Source organism: Dinoponera quadriceps, unplaced genomic scaffold (assembly GCF_001313825.1).
Source record: "Dinoponera quadriceps isolate SergipeBrazil2010 unplaced genomic scaffold, ASM131382v1 scaffold475, whole genome shotgun sequence".
NCBI classification, from domain to species: Eukaryota; Metazoa; Arthropoda; class Insecta; order Hymenoptera; family Formicidae; genus Dinoponera; species Dinoponera quadriceps.
The window spans coordinates 501,494-520,469 of NW_014554738.1; the positions used below are offsets into that span (position 1 = coordinate 501,494).

At 37.1% G+C, this 18,976-nt stretch overlaps 1 protein-coding gene across 6 annotated transcripts in view; it reads right to left on the reverse strand.

Annotated features, from left to right (window-relative positions):
* Positions 1 to 459: 459 nt before the first annotated feature.
* Positions 460 to 18,976, reverse strand: part of LOC106741180 (ankyrin repeat domain-containing protein 17) — a 38,284-nt gene continuing 19,767 nt past the window's right edge. For 5 of the 6 annotated variants that reach the window (XM_014612896.1, XM_014612895.1, XM_014612893.1 and 2 more), the window contains exons 21-28: positions 11,458 to 11,772; positions 7,682 to 7,876; positions 5,952 to 6,099; positions 5,683 to 5,890; positions 4,340 to 5,253; positions 2,191 to 3,471; positions 1,168 to 1,359; positions 460 to 1,008 (exon numbers count right to left, since the gene is read on the reverse strand). In XM_014612896.1, the coding sequence (XP_014468382.1) occupies positions 985 to 1,008; positions 1,168 to 1,359; positions 2,191 to 3,471; positions 4,340 to 5,253; positions 5,683 to 5,890; positions 5,952 to 6,099; positions 7,682 to 7,876; positions 11,458 to 11,772 (3,277 nt within the window). In that variant the 3' untranslated portion in view covers positions 460 to 984. The remainder of the gene's footprint in view (positions 1,009 to 1,167; positions 1,360 to 2,190; positions 3,472 to 4,339; positions 5,254 to 5,682; positions 5,891 to 5,951; positions 6,100 to 7,681; positions 7,877 to 11,457; positions 11,773 to 18,976) is intronic. The other variant, XM_014612894.1, reaches the window with a different exon arrangement.

Below are 18,976 nucleotides of genomic sequence, written 5' to 3' on the forward strand. Positions count from 1 at the left end.
GCAGTTATTTACACAACTGTATCGTACTAGTGCTACTAGTATCACTACAGTACTTGAACCTATTGTAGAGAATTCTTTACAGTGCGGATAAGTAACACACACACACGAACTATTTGTTTTTTCTCTCGTCAATGATCGCCCGATTGATCGCCAGAAGCGAGTGTGTGGTATTCTCAAAAAGTAACTCATCAACGAAATCCGTCGCAAAAAACGTTTTCGAATTGCTTCCATCGCGCGATTCTAAGCGTATTATACGTTATATTGCTGGCGTCGAGGTGTGTGTGTACCGTCGTGTGTACCGTATGCATCTTGGATTTTAGATAGATGTCGTCATCGTCGTGGTTCGAGGAGGTTTTTTTCCTTTTTTTCCCCCTTTTTCTCTCTCTCTTTTTTTTTACGGGGCATTGCGAATTTAGACCATCATCATCATTACCGGCGATAAAATAGAAGAGAACACAATTATCGTTATTAGCGTTGTATTACTATTATTATTAATTAGTACGATGCGCAGCATGAGAATGCGCGGCCAAGAGAAGGAGCGGAAACCCGAAATAAGATGCTCGTGTATCAGATCGCTGTTTCCTTTCTGTTAGCCGACGTGATTCTGTACTTTTTTTTCTCTATTTCATATTTGATAATCATCATAATCTTCATCGATATAATCATCATTATCATCATTATCATTTCGATACACTACTAATAACAATAAGGTGGGCAATTAAAAGATCTCTTTGCCTTATATCGTCTAGCGTGACAAGCAATATTGAGAATCTAGGCTCGAACGAATATAATAATAGGTTCATAAAGGGGTAATTTGTTTTTTTTTGTATGCTTATAAACGACGCTCCGTGTGGTAAATTCCAATTGCGTCTATCGTGCTACTTTGAATCGCAGTATGTTTATATGTTTGTGTTTAATGCTTCTCGCACGCACTAACGTTAAGACTCGTTGAAGCTACGTCGGCAAGATGGCTTTTTTCGTTCTCTAGTGAGTCCACTTATTCCATGCCTGCAAACAGACAAAGTTAATTAATCAAGTCGCACGTGGGCATACCTTTTGTCCGATAACGTTAAAATCATGCTTGTCCTTCGATTTTTCATCTACTGGACACACCATGTATAACAATAGTAATTATTATTATTAATAGTAACACTGAGGAGTTCCTACCGCCGGGTGTTGTTTATCTTGCACGGTGTCTGGTAATCCCCACGCAGGTGGATCTATCTTATTCGGCTCGTTTGGGGGTATTTCCGTCAAACCAGGCGCCCCAAACTGTCCCGGAAGTAACGCCAACCCTGGCATGAGCGATAAAGCTGCGGCATTACCGTTAGGGAAAGGTTGCTGAGTATCCACATGGCCCTGGACACGATCGAGAGTTTGTTTATATACACGTGACGGTAAAAATGTTATTTTAAGGGTAAAAAAAAGTAAAAAAGAAGGGGCAAGGCTTAAAGATAAAAATACCAATATACGGACATGCATCTAAACCCTTATTGTTTTGTTTTTAAACTACGAATATCTGAACTTTTGACCATGAATATACAAGGTATCCCATTTTAAATAACGACCTCAAATATCAAATATTTCTCGAACAGTGCATTACGAAAAAAATGTTTCAAACAAAAGTCATAGAGTTTCGAGGGAGACGTAAAGTAGTGACACCTCGAGTGTGCGATTTTACTTAAAAAAAAAAAAAATGAAGTTGACCTTAAAATGACCTTGAATTATTGATTGTACAACAAAGTTAAGGTCACTACCTTATTTCCCCCTATAGGCATTCGTATGTCACAACTTGGGACAAAATTAACTTTCCATATCGCCACTAAACCGTACTCTTCCGTCACTTTTGAGAAAATATAAGATTAATTCAAATCTTTCGCACCATGAGTTGATGAAAAAATACAGTACAATTAGAGCCCGAAATGATTACTTTCGATTCGAATAAATTTCAAGCACTCAACACTATTAACGTGTTACTAATTTATTAATTCCTATTCACTGTGACGAGGTCGTCATTTTGTCACTAATTGGGACACTCACCGTGCAACAATTGCGCGTGCAATATGACGAAATTGTATACACAAAATGTCCCGTGTAAGCCGGCGACAGAAGAGGTTTCTTATTTCGAGAACTACCCGATCGGTCTCGATTGACAGTCGAATCGTGCGTGACTCGAGGATCGGTCGTTACCTGGAAGGAGGTCTCCATCATTTGATGCAGTTCCGGCTCGACGTTGGATATGCGATTGTAAGTGGCGTTGGTTCGGAACATCTGGTGCCTGTCGATGCCAGGCGTCAGACCCGTCCACGAACCGACCATCTTCTCGTTATTCAATATCCAATTGATGGAATCGGCATCACCGCCGGGACCCATGCCCGTGGCGGTGTAATTCTTCCACGCCCTCTCGGTGCCGATCGGCCGCGGCACTTTCCGGTCCTCGATCTTCAGCTGGCTCATTTCCTGGGCGACTTGCGCCGGGGACGACGGGGAAATGGCCGGCGAGCCGCCGTTCTCCAGACTCGTGATTAGATCGATGCTGCCAGGCTGGGCGTTCATATTGGCCAGATGATTGGAGAAGCCGATCTGACCCATCATGGGATCCTGATGCGGCGGCGGCGGGTAACTGCTGTGCGGGCCTGGGGCGAATGGCCAGCGGGTCTGGGGATTCGTCGAGATGCCGGTATTGGCCGGGGTCGCCCGCGACGGTGCCTGGTACTTGCCTAGTGGGAAATTGCCGAGCATCGCGAGATTGCTGGACTGTATTGCCGTCGGCGGCGGCGCCGGCACGGTCGGAAATATGCCTGGATGGAGGGTCGCCGAGCCGGTGTTAAACATGGTAACCTGGGGCGCTTGCTTGCTGTTCAGATGCAACGAGCTGGAGAAGTCGGGCGCGCGCGGATTCAATCTCGACATACTGACGGTAGTGTTGACAGAGGCGGATGGGGCGATGGCGGTTTGCGCGTAGCTCTGCATATGAGGGTGGAACGGCAATAAAGGGTGTCCGCCGCTTTGGCTGTCGTTCGGCACCATCTTCAGCAGGCTGGAATTTACGTTCGGATGTTCGTACGCGCCGCCGCTGTTCGCCGCTTTGAACAGGCCGACGTCCAGCGCGGGTTGGGACGTCGACGGTATGACGTGCGGGGGCTGATGCGTAGTGGCGTTGCGCGACGTCAGCTCGCCCTGAAAGACCGGTCGATTGAATTGCGTCATGCCTGTGCCCATCTCCATGCTCGGCTGCGGTATCACCGGTCTGGCCACCGCCAGGCTGCCGGGTGGCTTGCTTGGTGGAAGGGGGTGCTCGGTGTAGCTCGTGGAGGATTGGAACTGCGGCGGCTGGATGGGGTTGTGGACCGAGCTGGACGATACGCCGATCACGTTGCTCGACGTGTTGCCGCTCGTGCCGCTCGATTTGCTGGAAACCGGCGAGCACATCGTCGTGCCGCGATACCCCGGTGCTTTCGACGCGTCCACCTGTTGGCGAAGTCAAATTCCGAGGAACGTTTCAATCGTTTCAACTTCGAGTGAATCGCGGGTAAAACGAAGTCGGCGATTCGCCGTGAAAAGGCGAATCGACTTGTTTGTCGATCGCTTCTCGCGATAGGAAACTCTGGCCCGTGTTGATGATCGTTACTTGAAACTTGTCTCATACAAAACAACCGGAGATCTGAATTCAGAGTTCGGATTCGTCGACTTTTTTTTATCAAGGGTGTCTTGTTTTAAACAGACCAGCCGAATATCTTGGAAATTGAGCCCGCCAAAGAGAAACGTTTCAAACAAAAGCTGTAAGGTTTAGATAGGCGTATTTTTTACTACAGTATTCATCTGATTTTGGATGGCGTTACTAAAGTCCGGTAAACTTGAATTTTTTTCAATGGAATCATGTTTTTTGTTAACATAAATCGATTCCTCCGGTAATTCTCTATACGAAAACATTGAGGTACGATTGTCGAGGAATGAACACTTTCCGAGATATCTTGCATTTTATCTTGATACTTTTCAGTACAAAAGAATAGGAAATATCTCATAAAGTATTATTTTTTGGCAACTTCACCTTAATACTTTTGTACGTTAAAAAAAAAAAAAAAAAAAAAAAAAAAAAAAAAAANACTAATTATTTCACATTGGTGCATCAATAATGCATTTGCAAAATGCGATGAATTTTTTTAAGACCCCCCCTTTTTTACAGGAATCGATTCCACCCGTTATTCTACGTACAGTGGTACCTTATCATGTATCGACCATTGATACGACCATTAATACGAGTCTGAGAAAGGAATAAATATAAAAGCAGAGTGTCACGAGTGCATATGAAGTACGGATCTTCTCTCGATCAACAAACCTGCGGTGGAGAGCTGTCGAACTTGGCCGCGGAAGAACCCGACGTATTCATTGATACTCCACCACCAGCAACAGTAGCGAAGTTCATGCCTTTCTGAGATTCATTGTCTCTACCACCCCACATAGACTGCTGCGTCACCTTGGTAAACGTATCGTTAAACAAGGAATATTCGAGCGGAGTGCTATTTGATTGTTGTTGTTGCTGTTGTTGTTGCTGCTGCTGCTGCTGTTGCTGCTGCTGTTGGTGCTGCTGCTGCTGATGTTCTTGGATAGTGTTCGCGATAGGCGTGGCGCTGCGGGCCTGTGATTGAGATTGTTGCGATTGCTGCTGCTGCTGTTGCTGCGGTGGTAATGTTTGCGCCTGAGACGCTATTACTGGTGGCGAGGGTGTCACCCGTACGGAGCTGGCGGACGTCGAAACGGACGTGGAACTCTCGGAACAGTTCGTCACCACGGTGCTCATGGCGGACGAGATCGCGCTCGTGCCGGGAGGAAGCGGATAGGTCGACTTCCCTCCTAGATAATGAGACGTCAGAATCGGCGGGGCGGCGGGCAAGGCAGTGGACAGTGGTCGGCAGTGTTTCGGCGATGTACTGACTACGGACTGCTGGCTGGATGTCTGAGCAGCTGCCGCCGCGACCGACGTGGCCGACGACATTACGGTCATCGTGTTGGCCTGTTGCACGCCGGGCTTCTGCTTGTTCACCGTGGCGTGGGTAGATTGCATGACGGTGGTGGAGGTGTGAGTTGAGGCAGTGATCTCGGACAGCTTCGCCGCGAACGTCTGCGTCGTGCTGGTAGTGACGATTTTCGTCGCCCTACCGGCGGTCATGATGGCGCTCGTGTACGACATGGTAGTTTTGGTGTTCGTCGAGGAGGCCAGCTGCGCGGCTACCGCCTGCGCACGTTTCTCCGCTGTAGGAGAAAGTTATTACGTATTAGTGGGAATTTTCGCAGTCCAGCACACACACACACACACGTGATCGTTTAGTGAAGAACGAGCTGTAGCCGCCGATATCTCTGTTTGATAATCAAAGCCACGATTTTTCAGAATGTACACCTTCCGATATGACGATCCCTCCCTCCCCCTCTTTTTCATTTACTTATAAACAGTCAAAGAGCCCCTGAAACAGTATTAGCATTAGCTCCCGAAAAATCACCATCCGCCACTGAATAGGGACAAGTGAAACATTCGACGCCTGTTAGAATTAAATCGTTGAACCGAAGCGAAAATTGAGAGACACGAGAATTGTTACGGGTTAATGTTAACGCTAGTAATGCGAAATGAATGTTTTGTTAAAAGGATCTTGGTGGAAATCTGGTTCATCCATCTTTCTATATTACCTGCGGCAACAAGTCTAGGAGCTGTCGCACGTGGTAATGCAGCCGGGAATGGGCCGGCAAGCTTAAGAGTGGACGAAGATCGCAGAGGAAGCAATTGATTTACAGTAGATACGCCCGAGGGGTATCCCGACTTATTAACTTGACTGCTGGTTGTACTGGATGCCAAACTAGGAGGTTTATTTACAGAACCGACTTTCGTTTTGCTTGCCTGGAACACAGGTGATTATTAGATCGTTGTATTATATCAATCGTTTTTGATGTATGCTTACAGCAACGGTAGAGACGGCTTTATCCCACGAAGAAGTCGTCACAACGGTAGCCTTTGATTTAGGAAGCATTTGCAATATGTCAACTTCCGGATCCTTAATGAGCGCTGTTATCAAAGTATAGGCTTGTTTCATCGCTTCGCTTGATCCCCTGTGAACAACAGATGTAAATTTTCGTTGTTCTTTCTCTCTCTCTCTCTCTCTCTCTCTCTCTCTCTCTCTCTCTCTCTCTTATTAAAAATTTAAATATAACAAGATGTATACACAAACCTGAAAAAAATTTTTCTGAGAATTCCCTGATTTTTCCAGGCAATTTGTTAAAAATTTCGAGTAAAATATTTTTAAATATATCTTGCAAATGAATATATATTTATTGTGCAAAATATTTGACATTTTTCACTCGTAGCACTTTATAAATCATAATATATTACAAGTCATAGAAAATAAAATTATGAAACAGTCGAGTTTCATGATTAAATTTGAAAAATTTTCAAAGGAACTATATAAGGACTATAAAAAAAAATTAATATTTTATATTAAATAAGACTTTTAAATTTTATTTTCAAAAGTTACGAAAAAAAATCATATAATGTATAATCGATACACAAAGCGCAATTTTCATAGATATATATCTATATAATATAGTTAGTTTCATGTGTTTTTTAAACGTAATGTAATACGAAACGTTACATTCATTTAAAGTACTTATATGAAATTAACATGTTTCAATATTAATAAGCTCGTACCTACGATTTATACAATGCTATGCCTCATTAATTAAAATTAATTAGAAATCAAGTTGTAAAATCGAATTATCTTCATCCATGATTCTTGACGAAGAAAATATTATTAAACAAAATTCAGTCAATTGCATAATATTTGTTTATGACAACACGATAAACGGTTTGCAGACAAATGTCCATTTAAATTTCCCTGAGAATTCCAGGTTTTCCAGGTTTTTTTAGGTAGTAGACATCCTGTATAATATACATGGTGTCTCGCTATAAGTTTGTATTTTTGACATTGTGTGGCGAACTTCTAACTCCTGCATATTATCAGTTGATATATAACGTTAAATATATGTTAGTGACAAAAAGGTTGTAACACTTTTTTTTATAAGTTTCGAAACGTATTGCATATTCAATAGGAGAATTTGATTTCTAACAATTCTCAAGAGAGTAACCGAGTACGAGATGGGAAGATTCGTCAAAAGAAAATGTGGCAACTTTTTTGTCACCGACTATACAGCCAATAATTTGATATCCGAGCAAATGACAGATATATGTATCAATCGCTAATGGAGCAGTCGGAAGTTAGTTACGTACGGCAGAGGAACCGAAAATGGAAAAGTTGTAGCCACCTATAAAACTTTGCGCACCGACAGAACTCTCGTAGAATTCATAAAGTAATCCCGTTACATTATACGTACATCGTTTTATTCGTCATAAACAGCGCTCTTCACAACTCTAATTATATCGAAATATCCATATTACCGTAAAAAATTATGCATACTTCTTCGTTCTCTAACTCAGATAAATTTTGGAATAATCATTGCTCACGATAGAGTTTAACTAAAACGATTTAATTTAATATATATTTCTTGTAGTCCAGCTTCTCCTATCTCTTTTAATTTAGAAAAAAGAGTGGCCACTTATAGCGGGGCACTTTGTACATAGACATGGATTTTAGAATTTGTCTCTGAGAACAGTGAGACGGTGGTATTAGATATTCACTTGATCGTGATGATTCTTTCCCCTTGACATTTGCTTTGCTTCTCAACTTCAATGTGCGCACCAGTTGCACTTCTAATGGCATTGATATTACTGCCACCTCTGCCGATTACGCGACTGATGGCGTTTGGTGGTACAGATACTTTCTTGGAACGGAATGGTGAATTCATAAATCTTCCAGAATCGTCGGATTGTCCTCTGTAAATTACAAGCACGTGACATGCAGACCAATATAATCTATGGGATTCTATTTGTATAAGAATGAAAATGACGAGTGTGCAGTCTTCGCAATTTTAACCCTTCGTTGGCACTTCTTCACTGCTTAGTTTAGTAAGCCTGTGAGACCCATGCAGTGTTATGCAGTCACTTTTCTGATAAGTTCTTACGTAAATGTGTCTATTCAATATCTAGATATTATAGTTTTGAACGCATAAAAGATAAATTTGGAAAATTTAAATCGTTACCATTATTTGTAAAATAGATAATTTAAGGTATAAGAGAAGATAGTGTATTGGTCCACAGAAAGAAAAAGATTTTACATGCTCTAAGAAAAGAATTCCATGTTTATATATATATAATATTTCAAAATTCAGCAACTATTAATCTTAAAGCTCCCATTTCCTTCGTTGCAGCCATCTGATTAGTGATATTTTAGAAGTAAAAAAAAAAGTATGCCTAAAATTCTTGCGGAATACGTTGAAATAAAAGGTATGTCTATAAAGTGATACTTATGATCGACTAAGTACATTTGCAAAATATTCCATAAACTTTCCTTTCGCTTTAACAGCCACAATAACCGGTTGAGGGGGCCGGCGAGGTATGTCGGTAATCTAGACTGTTCATGAGTTTAATGATTTTATTCTTCGCATATCTAACTATGTAATCGCTCTATGATTCGTGAAAAAGTTCACGCGGAATCATGATAAGCGAAAAGTGACGAATTTCGTTCGAAATTTGAAATGAAAAGTTTCGTACGATCGCTGCTCAGAGCGAGGCAGAACCGGTAATTGTGACTTGTTATCCGGAAATTTATGTTACTGACATGAATTAAATTTCTCACATCTCGATAACTGAGACGAATTATAGTGTATCTAAACTTCTTTACTACAGATCAAACTAATCTACATTCAAAAAAATATTATTTATTTAATTTCTATTGCAATCAAAAACATCTTGTTCGGCGATGATTTTGTTTCTTGCCACCCTTTTGTTAATTTTTACCAAATATTTTTTTCATTTAGCTCAATCTATCTATAGTATATCTATAATAACGAGTTCGATTTTACCAATTTTTCGAAAGTTCGAACTTTTCTACCCCCCTTAAGAGGATCCTGGAATCGTCCGTTTTACCGTAAATTTGTTAATACTATATTCGTTACTGGCTGCACAGAAATAAAAATCTTTTTGTACAATTATAATATATACATTAATGTAAAATGAAAAACGAAGAAAAATTTTATAATTTACAAACTTTTTTCGTTTTTCGAGTAGAGTCGATCGTCCTCGCCCGCATAAAATAAGTTAATATATTATTTATATGTTTTTATTATTATGTACATAGGATTTATGTACTCTAAATATCTATTACGCGATAACGCGTGATCGGCCGTTTTTGTGAAAACTCGCATCACGCGATATCGCGTAATTGGCAATGAACGTGTTAATGTATGTATCGTGATTGTGTAAAAGGATTATTATTTCTGTGCAGTCAGTAACGAATATATTACTAACGAATTTTCGATGAAAACAGGACGACCTCAGGAGCCTCTTATAAAGCTCAGCTCCCTCCGTTAGTCATACTGGTTTCGTCGAGTCATCTCAACTTCACCGGATTCGTCCAAATTTGGCTAAAAAATAACCTGTTATTTCAAGAATTATTTTGCGATCTTACGTGACCATATCGGCCAAATATCTCGGTTTTTCGCATATTTTATAGATTTCCAGATTACGAAATCATTATGTTTTTCGGGGAAAATTAGAAAATAAAGCTACATGTTGCATGAAAACTTACTGCAGGTCATTCCCTTATGACGTCACAAAAGCAGTATGACGAACGGAGCCGAATAGTATTTACTATTATTTACTATATTAGTAAATACTATTTTTTCGAATCCTGATCTGACTCGCTCTGCACCCGTCATCGTAAACACTCATAGTCAACGGGAAGACAAAATAACATACGACGCCTCGTGTGATACGGCGTATAATTCAGTCAGATCTTTATGTAAAAAAAAAATTATTTTCTTAATCAAATGTTTATAGACGTTTCCTAAAACTTCAATTTGTTCATCGTTATAGTTTTCTCATTAAAAAAAAAATATATATATATATATATTCCTATATATTCCTATATATAGGAATATATATATATATATATATATATATATATATATATATATATATATANAGCGCTATACATCAAGATTACCCACTTAAGGCAAATTTTCCATTACTATTATTATTACTATTAACTATTAACCCTTATCGGTCGTAAATCACCTCTCACGTGACAAGAATGCTTCGTCGCTGCGGTCGTACGTCACGTAGGAGGTGACAAGTTCGCATATTTACCGAAACCAGCTACAACCTAGTGAAAATCACGCATAAAAAGCTAGCGTCCGATAAGGGTTAACTATTTTCTGTCTTATTACTGCTATTGCTATCATTACTAATATAGAAGTTTTTATTACGAAAGTTACGACATCTATTGGACGGATCGTTACTGAACTACTTGCTAAACTGCCACTAGCTTGCTACTACTAATTCCCTTCTTTTTCCTCCACTTAACTGTATATCTGTCGCTATTCAAGTTCTATAACACGCGAGCGCCTCGTGCGACACGGTGTATAATTTAGTCAGATCTTTGTGTGAAAAAAAATTTCTTTTCTTAATCAAATGTTTATAGAAGCGTCCCTAAAATTTAAATTTCTTCGACGTTATAGTTTTCTCATAAACAAAAAACAAAAAAAAAATAAGAAACTCATAAATATACATTAACACGTTAACTGCCACGCGCATTTCGGAGGAAATCTCCGTCAGGCCAAATCCATTAAAATTTTTGATAAGAAATATTTAAGTATATTAATTATACGATCCTGAAATTACTTATTAAACTATGTAATTTTTTTAGTTTTATATCGTGCTTTGTACTGTCAGTCACCGGTGACTGACGCGGCGCGAACGGAAAGTTCAGTGTCAGTCACTGGTGACTGACGTGGCAGTTAACGTGTTAATATACACTAATTCAGCGAAAAAGAAAAGACCTAAGGTCTTGATGCGGCTTCTCTCTATCTAATTTTTTAAATGTTCTTTCGAGTGAAACAAGACTTATCCCGCTCCGTTCAAAAAATGTTGCAAAACTTTTAGTAACTGTAAACTGTAGTATCCTATAATGTAATAGCCGTAAAATTAACGTGATAAAATCGTGAAAAAGGATAAGCTACAGGAAGGTTGCATGTCATGTTATTTTATGGTTACATAGTAAGCGAAAGCTTTCTGTTTTACACTTGTAAGAGTAAAACAGAAAGCTTTCGAAATATTTTACAAGCGTCATTTCATGGACAAATTCTTTTATTTCATCTTTTTATTTTCGCAAGAATTTCGAGCATGTATTTCCTCGCTTCTGACATCATTAAGCAAGATGACTGCAGCGAGGGACCAGACATTTTTATTTTTTTCCCCTTCATGGGTCAAGCTGACCCGTGAGTGCCAAACTAGGATTAATAACGAAATAATATAAGAAAAAAACTTTATTCTCGAAATTTAAGAACATATCTTACTTTCGTACAACCTCCTTCCAGCCTTCCTCGCGTTTCCCACCTTGTTTAGGGCTGGTGGTGTTATTTGTCTTTGTCGATGTGTTTAGAGCATCTCCATCATACTGATTACTATAAGATTTTTTGCCTTTCCCAGAAACATAAATTTCGTTACCAGTTGCTTCGAAATCCTCTCTATCGGCTGGATGTCTGGAAGATTCGAAAACCAACTGATTCTTTGGTTTTCGATCAGCACAATTGTTCGTGCCGGAAGTTCTTGTGGTCGTAGCCGAAGTTGTGGATACCGACACTCCACTAGTAACATTAGTCAAAATTCTCCTGTGGAAATTATTCTCAGCTTACAAAATAAAATACACGATATTATGTAAATAAAAATCTGGCATTTGAACGTTCAATGTTTCTTCGATACAAAAATATATATTCATCCGCGTTAAATCTTTCTCTCGACATATTTAACCTTAGAAATCCTTTTCGGGAATGGCATACCCGGCCGTTTTTTCTCAAATAGATGGAATGTCTTGTCCTACCTTCCATATTCATCAGACATTGCTTCTTCTGACTATCACTTGTTCTGGACAGTATAGCACTCCTTGAAGGATAAAGAGTTCAATTCGTTGGAAGAGGTCAAAAGCCAAAAATCTGACTGGATTCATTGAGGGAAAGCTCAAGTCATTCTATGAGTGCGTAATTTTCTCTTTCTCCAAAGAAATGATAGATCAAAATGGACAATAGATTAATCATAGATCAATTGTTGATGAAACGGTGTCAATAAATTTTTGTTTCAGTGTATCGAAAATGTTCAGAATTCTTTCGGATGATCTAATATATGATCCACATAAAATTTAACCATTCCGACCATGAGTCTTTTCATTACCAAGAAAGGCTATAATCATGAAATATTTTATATTATTTATATTTTTAAAAACATCTATCTGTGTCATCGAGAGTAAATATACTTATTTTCTAGTATTTATTTTTCTCTAGATCATTAATAGATCAGCACGGTCGGATATTTGAGCCGTTTATTTTGAAAGTGACCCAAGTCCATTTATATTTAAATTAAGATATTTCAGAGTTTGCGTTTCAATAAAATTAAAAATATACGTATAGGATACCAATGTGTCACACTGCTTAAGTGTATCTAAGAGAGTTAAATTTACAATTCCTATTAAAATAATAGCAATTATTAAGTGAATGATATGTTTTCTTACCACAAGTGAAGTTAAGCCATTTTCAAAATTAATAACTAGATTTGTTATAAAATTTGAAAGAGCCCAAGTCTATTCGACATAATTTAAAATGCTTCAAGTGGAAAAAACAATACTCAATTTATTTTATATTTCTTTACAACACTTCAAAAACATAATTTATGCAATTCAGGAAATCTTCTAACCATATAAATTACATAACAATTTACTGCTCATCTACATTTTGTGTATGCGGGAGGGATTTGAAGAAGTCATGGTGGTATATATCGTAGTAAGTCCATCATGTCCTTGTATTTCGCTGTTGTAATTCGTCTTATATTTTTATAAAGTGATATCAATACAATATTTTCGCATTTTCTTGGTCTACTCCGACGTGGTAATAAATCCAGGATTTTAAACTCTGCATTCTCATCCATTGATATCTTATAGAAAATTTTATACTCGTATGGTTCATTTCTCTGTTTCTCCGTTAGAATTCTTTACCTTTTTAAAAACTATGTCCTCCAAAAATCTTGTTGATATGAAAACCTCTTGTTTCACATCATTTAGAATAAAGTTATTAACTTTCCGGCACTTTTTGATAACATTATGATAATCTTGAGGGACAAACAGTAAATTATTTTTCATTAATGACATTTCTACGACGCCAAAATCTCTCATTCGGTAAAAACGAATGTCCTGATATTAAGAATTTATAGTCTATGATTTCCATATTCAACATATGTTCAACATTTTGAACAATTTTAAGCCACGTTAAAGCTACTTTTAATGTTCCTATTTTGTCCTGCACACATGTCACTGTAAGCTATAATATGTCTTTCACTTCTTAGATTTTTAAGATGTTTCAAGATGCATGAAGCTACTTCTTGGGTACCTAGTTCTAACCTCTTGATGCAATAGTTTCATCCCAAACGTACATGTGAACATTATCGTCATGAAAATTGTGAATATCCAAATTTAGAACGTACATATTACGTTTATAATAAGCTACTGAAGTAGTTAACTTTGGATAAGGTAATGCTTTTTGCAAGTCGAAAGAAAAAGCGAAATAATGATCTGAATTATGTAATACTAGTTCTTGATCTTCTTTTAATGACTTCCTAGCTGATTCTGCTAACCTTAAATGGACATCATGTTCTTCTATAAGTTTTCTTCATCTTCATCCTCATCGATGCTTTAATTTTTATGTTTAACACATTGCATGCGGGTATATTTCGCCGCGGACTTACGCATGTTGCGGGCGTTTTTTCGTGAATTTCGCGGGAGTTTGGTATTCAGCAAAATCGCAATAAATCGATAACTACTTGGGTTTTTCTCAATGAAACTTTTTTTATTTTACACTTACATATACGCTCTACGATTAAAAAAAAAAACGTACACACAATGCCCATCGTATTTGTACAATACTCGCTCTCCAGTACAAATCTACTAAATACATACTTTTACGTGACCCGCGCTCTAGTGACAGACTGCAAAAGTAAAAGTACGTTTCCTGCATGCAATGTGTTAATAGGTCGCATTTTTGGCATGTATCTTGGCGCGGTGGAAATGTAAATTAAAATATTTGTTAAATATTTTTCTGTAAGTCCACTCAATAACTGCTTTTATATTGTTTTCCTTGCAATGAAGCTCGTATAAATTAAACATTTTTTTTAGAGTTAGATCAGGATGTAGATATTTTCTGTTAGGGTTATGAGATCTGATACAATGGAGTTCAAATTTGGAAAAATTTTTAATATGGTTTTAAACATGCTTTTTCTCTTCCTCAGACACTTTTCTCGATGATCCAACCATACGCCCATGTAAATCATTTCGTACATTTGCAGAGTTTAATACACGTTTTAATCGTCCTTCACTTATTTTAAAGGTATCCAAAAAGAACGGAAACTTTTCCTTTTTCAGAATATAACAAATACCTAAAACTATAATTTCTTGGCGAACCTTTTCCGTTTTCTTGACGTCTTCGTTTCACAGCATAGTGCTCGGTAGCTTCGTATAGTAATACATTTTGTTTATTAAAATCTCCCAAATTCCGAAACTTCTCAAAAGTATTCTTTCTTTCTTCTTCTTCGTAATTTGTTATGCATTTCAACAACGGCAATCTTTGTTTTGAAAAACTTTTGCAGGTATAATGTTTCTAGTTCGAGTATAATATCTTTTTCCTGTATTCCGTTTAATTTTTCGCACTTTTTGGATGTATGTGTCACCATTCTTTTCTCTGTTGTTATCTGTATCTTCATCCTCTGATGACGAATGTTGTTCTACAATTCTCATTCTTTTTCGTTCTTTGTTGAAGTTACTGATTCGTCTTCACTCCCTGAATTAAACGGTCTTGTTGTTTTATTTTCCCCATGGGTGTAATAATTTCTATAATTTAATATTTTAAGTTTAAATTCAATTGTAAGTGTGAATTGCGTGAATTTTTTTTTTCACTGCATTAAACGTACTGATTATTCAACTAAAGCAACTGTCCAAAAAGTGAGGTTAATTTTTTAAATATTAATTAATACTAATTAATTAAGATTACCTTCATCCTTTTGTAAGTCACTGCCTTCGGACACTTGAAAATCCGCACTTTCGGACATTATCAATAATGGATTGGACTTAGGCCACTTTCAAAGTAATGTTTTTAATTATTGAAATAACTGCGAAAATTTGTGTCAAAATTTATCGTATACTCTGAATATACTTAACTGCAAAATGTTGTTTGTAACAACTAATTTCAAGTTGTACACGTTACTACAGTCAACAAAAAACAATTGACAAATGGACTTAGGCCACTTTCAAAATATTAGGTTGGTAAGAAAGTTATGTCGTTTTCCTGTTGTTCCAATTGAAATGTTCATTATTTCGTTGTTCTTTGTGCGATTTAGACAATTTTGGTATTAATCGAAAGCTAATAGTTTTAATTTCTGATATTACAGGTGTTTTTTAATCATTAAATTTTGAGAAATAAGGGAATATGATGGATCAAGAAAAACTTCATTTTATTAGGCACTCTATTTTTTATAAGTTCCAACTTGGTCATAATGCGACGGAAGCTCATAAAAATTTGTGTTTCGTCTTTGGACCATATAAAGTTAAAGTGCGTACGGTCCAAAGATGGTTTGAAGAATTCAGGTCAGGTGACATGAAGCTTCAAGATGAACCTCGCACCGGAAGACCAAAGGAGCTTGATGACGACGTTCTGAGGGCTTTAGTGGGTAATAAACCACTATTGACTATGAAGGAGATCGGGGATAAATTAACCGTTAGCTACAAAACAATTGAAAACCACTTGAACAAACTTGGTTTTGTCTATAAATGGTGTCGTTGGATTCTCCGTGAATTAAGCGAAAAAAATATGACAGATCGAATTTCTATTGCTTCTTCTTTGCTTGCTCGACAACAATATGAGCCATTCTTGGATCGCCTGGTTACTGGTGACGAAAAGTGAATTGTGTATGACAATGTAGTGAGGAAAAGACCAAGGTAATGCCAGGCAGTTCGCCTCCACCCTTGCGAAGGCCAATTTGCACCAAAAAAGCTAATGCATTTGGTGGGATTGTCGAGGTCCTATCCACTGGGAACTGTTGCAACCAGATCAAACGGTCACAGCAGACCTATAGTATGATCAGCTAATCCGACTGGATACAAAAATACGTGAACTTCGTCCAGCACTGTATAACCGAAAAAGTGTTGTCTTCCAACATGACAATGCCAGGCCTCACGTGGCTTTAACACTTTAATGGCCGCTCACACAACATGTGTGTGATAGCCGGAACAATTGTTATTGTCCGCTCACACAACATGTATGTGATGCTACCGCCGAAGAAAATATTGCCGGTTCCTGGCGACGTTTGACTGCGTAGACGTGCGGCCATTAAAATGTTAAGGACGAAGGAGAAGCTCCAGGCTCTTGGTTATGAAGTTTTATCACATCCACCATACTCACCTGACCTGGCACCATCTGACTCCCACTTGTTCCTCTCGATGCAAAATTTTCTTAAAAGAAAAAAATTCCGAAATTTTCAAGATTTCAGAGGGCAGTGGTAGATTTCGTGGCTTCAAAGGATAAGATCTTTTATACATCCGGCATAAATGACCTTGTTGACAGATGGAGGAAGGTCATAGAAAACAGTGGTCAATATTTCATTATTTAATCACACTTACGAGCTTAAATATAAGAAATTGAAATTTCCTCCAAAAAAAAAAAAAACGTAACTTTCTTACCAACCTAATAAATGGCTCATTTGTATATATTGCGCGCCTATGTCTGTTCCATAAGTGGCATGCGCGCATTATTGTTTACTTTTTTGCATTATTTTTTAGAATAAAAACAAGCGTAAAATACTTTTACTACAGCCTCCTCATGGCATACTTCGAAGTCGTGATTTATATCATCAGCAAATGCACAAAGATAATCTGTGCTTATAATGTTCAAAAATATTTGTTAAACTTTCATTTGACTTAACAAAAAATATTACGAAAGCATAATCTTAATTCCCAAATTAACGCAGAAAAATAAGATCTAATAAAACAAAGTAAATTAAGGTGCGTATTAAACAGAAGACAGTAATCGGGAATTAAAAATTATTTAATTTTAATATGAAATTCGTATTCCTTAACATCGAAAACGCGAAATTTGTGACTTTTTAAATTCAATAATACATCTTTCGCGAGGAAATGAGGCGAGTTCTTTCTGATGCAAGAATGCACGTAATAGTGCGTACGTGCCACTTACAGGATGGATATAGGCGCACGCAATATTGCGCATGTGCCACTCAAGCGGTTAAATAGATATGTAATAAGGTTTTTGTCCCATTTCATTGGACATTGGCCAAAAAAACTATTTATAAACGTTTAAAATATAACATTCTTATGTATAAACAACAAAGTGTCTATTCAAACCAAAAAACAAATTCCCTGAGAATTCCTTGATTTCCCAGGCAATTTGTTAAAAATTCCAAATAAAATGAAAACATTTTTAGATATATCTTGCAAATGAATATACATTTATTGTGCAAAGTCTTTAATGTTTTCCATTCATAAAAGTTTATAAATCATAAGATAAAAAGAAGAATTCTTCGAGTTTCAATGATTAAATCTGCAAAATTTTGAAAGAAACTGTAAAACCTTTAAAAAAATATATATATATTTTATATTGCATGAAACTTTAAAATTTTTCTTCCAAAAGTTAACAAAAAATTGTGTAATGTATAGCCAGTGCAAAAAAAATGCAACTGTTATAAATCTATTAACCCTTATCGGTCGTAAGTCACCTCTCACATGACAACAATACTTTGTCGCTGCGGTCGTACGTCACGTAGGAGGTGACAAGTCGGAACCTTTCGAAACTCGCTCTCTGTCAAATGCGAGTACGATTGTCTTGTCAGTTAAACATAAGCAACGGAGCAATTGACATCTCCAGTGATATATCACTACCTTTTGTATTCAATTTTTTAATATATTGAGCCCAAAAATGAATAAAGAAAATTTTATAAATTTCGATAGTGACAGTGGCAGTGAATGTTTTGAAAACAATTCTCAAAGTGATTTTGATTCTAGTGATGAGACTAGCAGTCACATCTTATTACATCCTAAGAAAAGTTATGCCTATAAAATCTTCAAGTGAAGAAGAAAATGATGTAGAAATAGAAAATGTTGATAACTCAGACGATGATTGGATTGAAATCGAGAGTGATGATGATGGTCTCCATAATAGGATTCCTTTTACAAATATCAATATTAAAAACTTATAAATAATTATTTGAGACTCATATATTTGTAATACTCCTTCAAAAAATAAATAATTCCTAACAAAAATGTTATTTTTATTATACTGAAAATTTCTTGCATATTTACCGAAACCAGCTACAAACCAGTGAGAACCACGCATAAAAAGCTAGCATCCGATAAGGGTTAAAATATAAATATTTTTCTCAATTTGAACAAAATTGTACCTAACACAAAATCGTTGTTTTCAATATTGAATATCAGATCAGTCATAAAAATCACTGTAACATTACTCTAAAATTCAGGGTAAAAATTATTGTAAATCATTCTAAAGATCAGAGTAATATAATCCCTGAAATTATATAGTACGTAGATATAGAACACAAAAGAATATATTATAAACATAAAAGAAATGCTAATATTTAAATATTAAATATTAACTTAAAAACAATTTTAAGGAGATGTTAAAGTGTGACTGTTGAACTCCGACAGGAGTGTTGTTAATCAAGTAATTGGTAACATTACATTACATAATCGACAATCTTGACGAACTGAGATCTGAATCTGAATTCGACGCATCAACTATTCGCGTAAAAAAA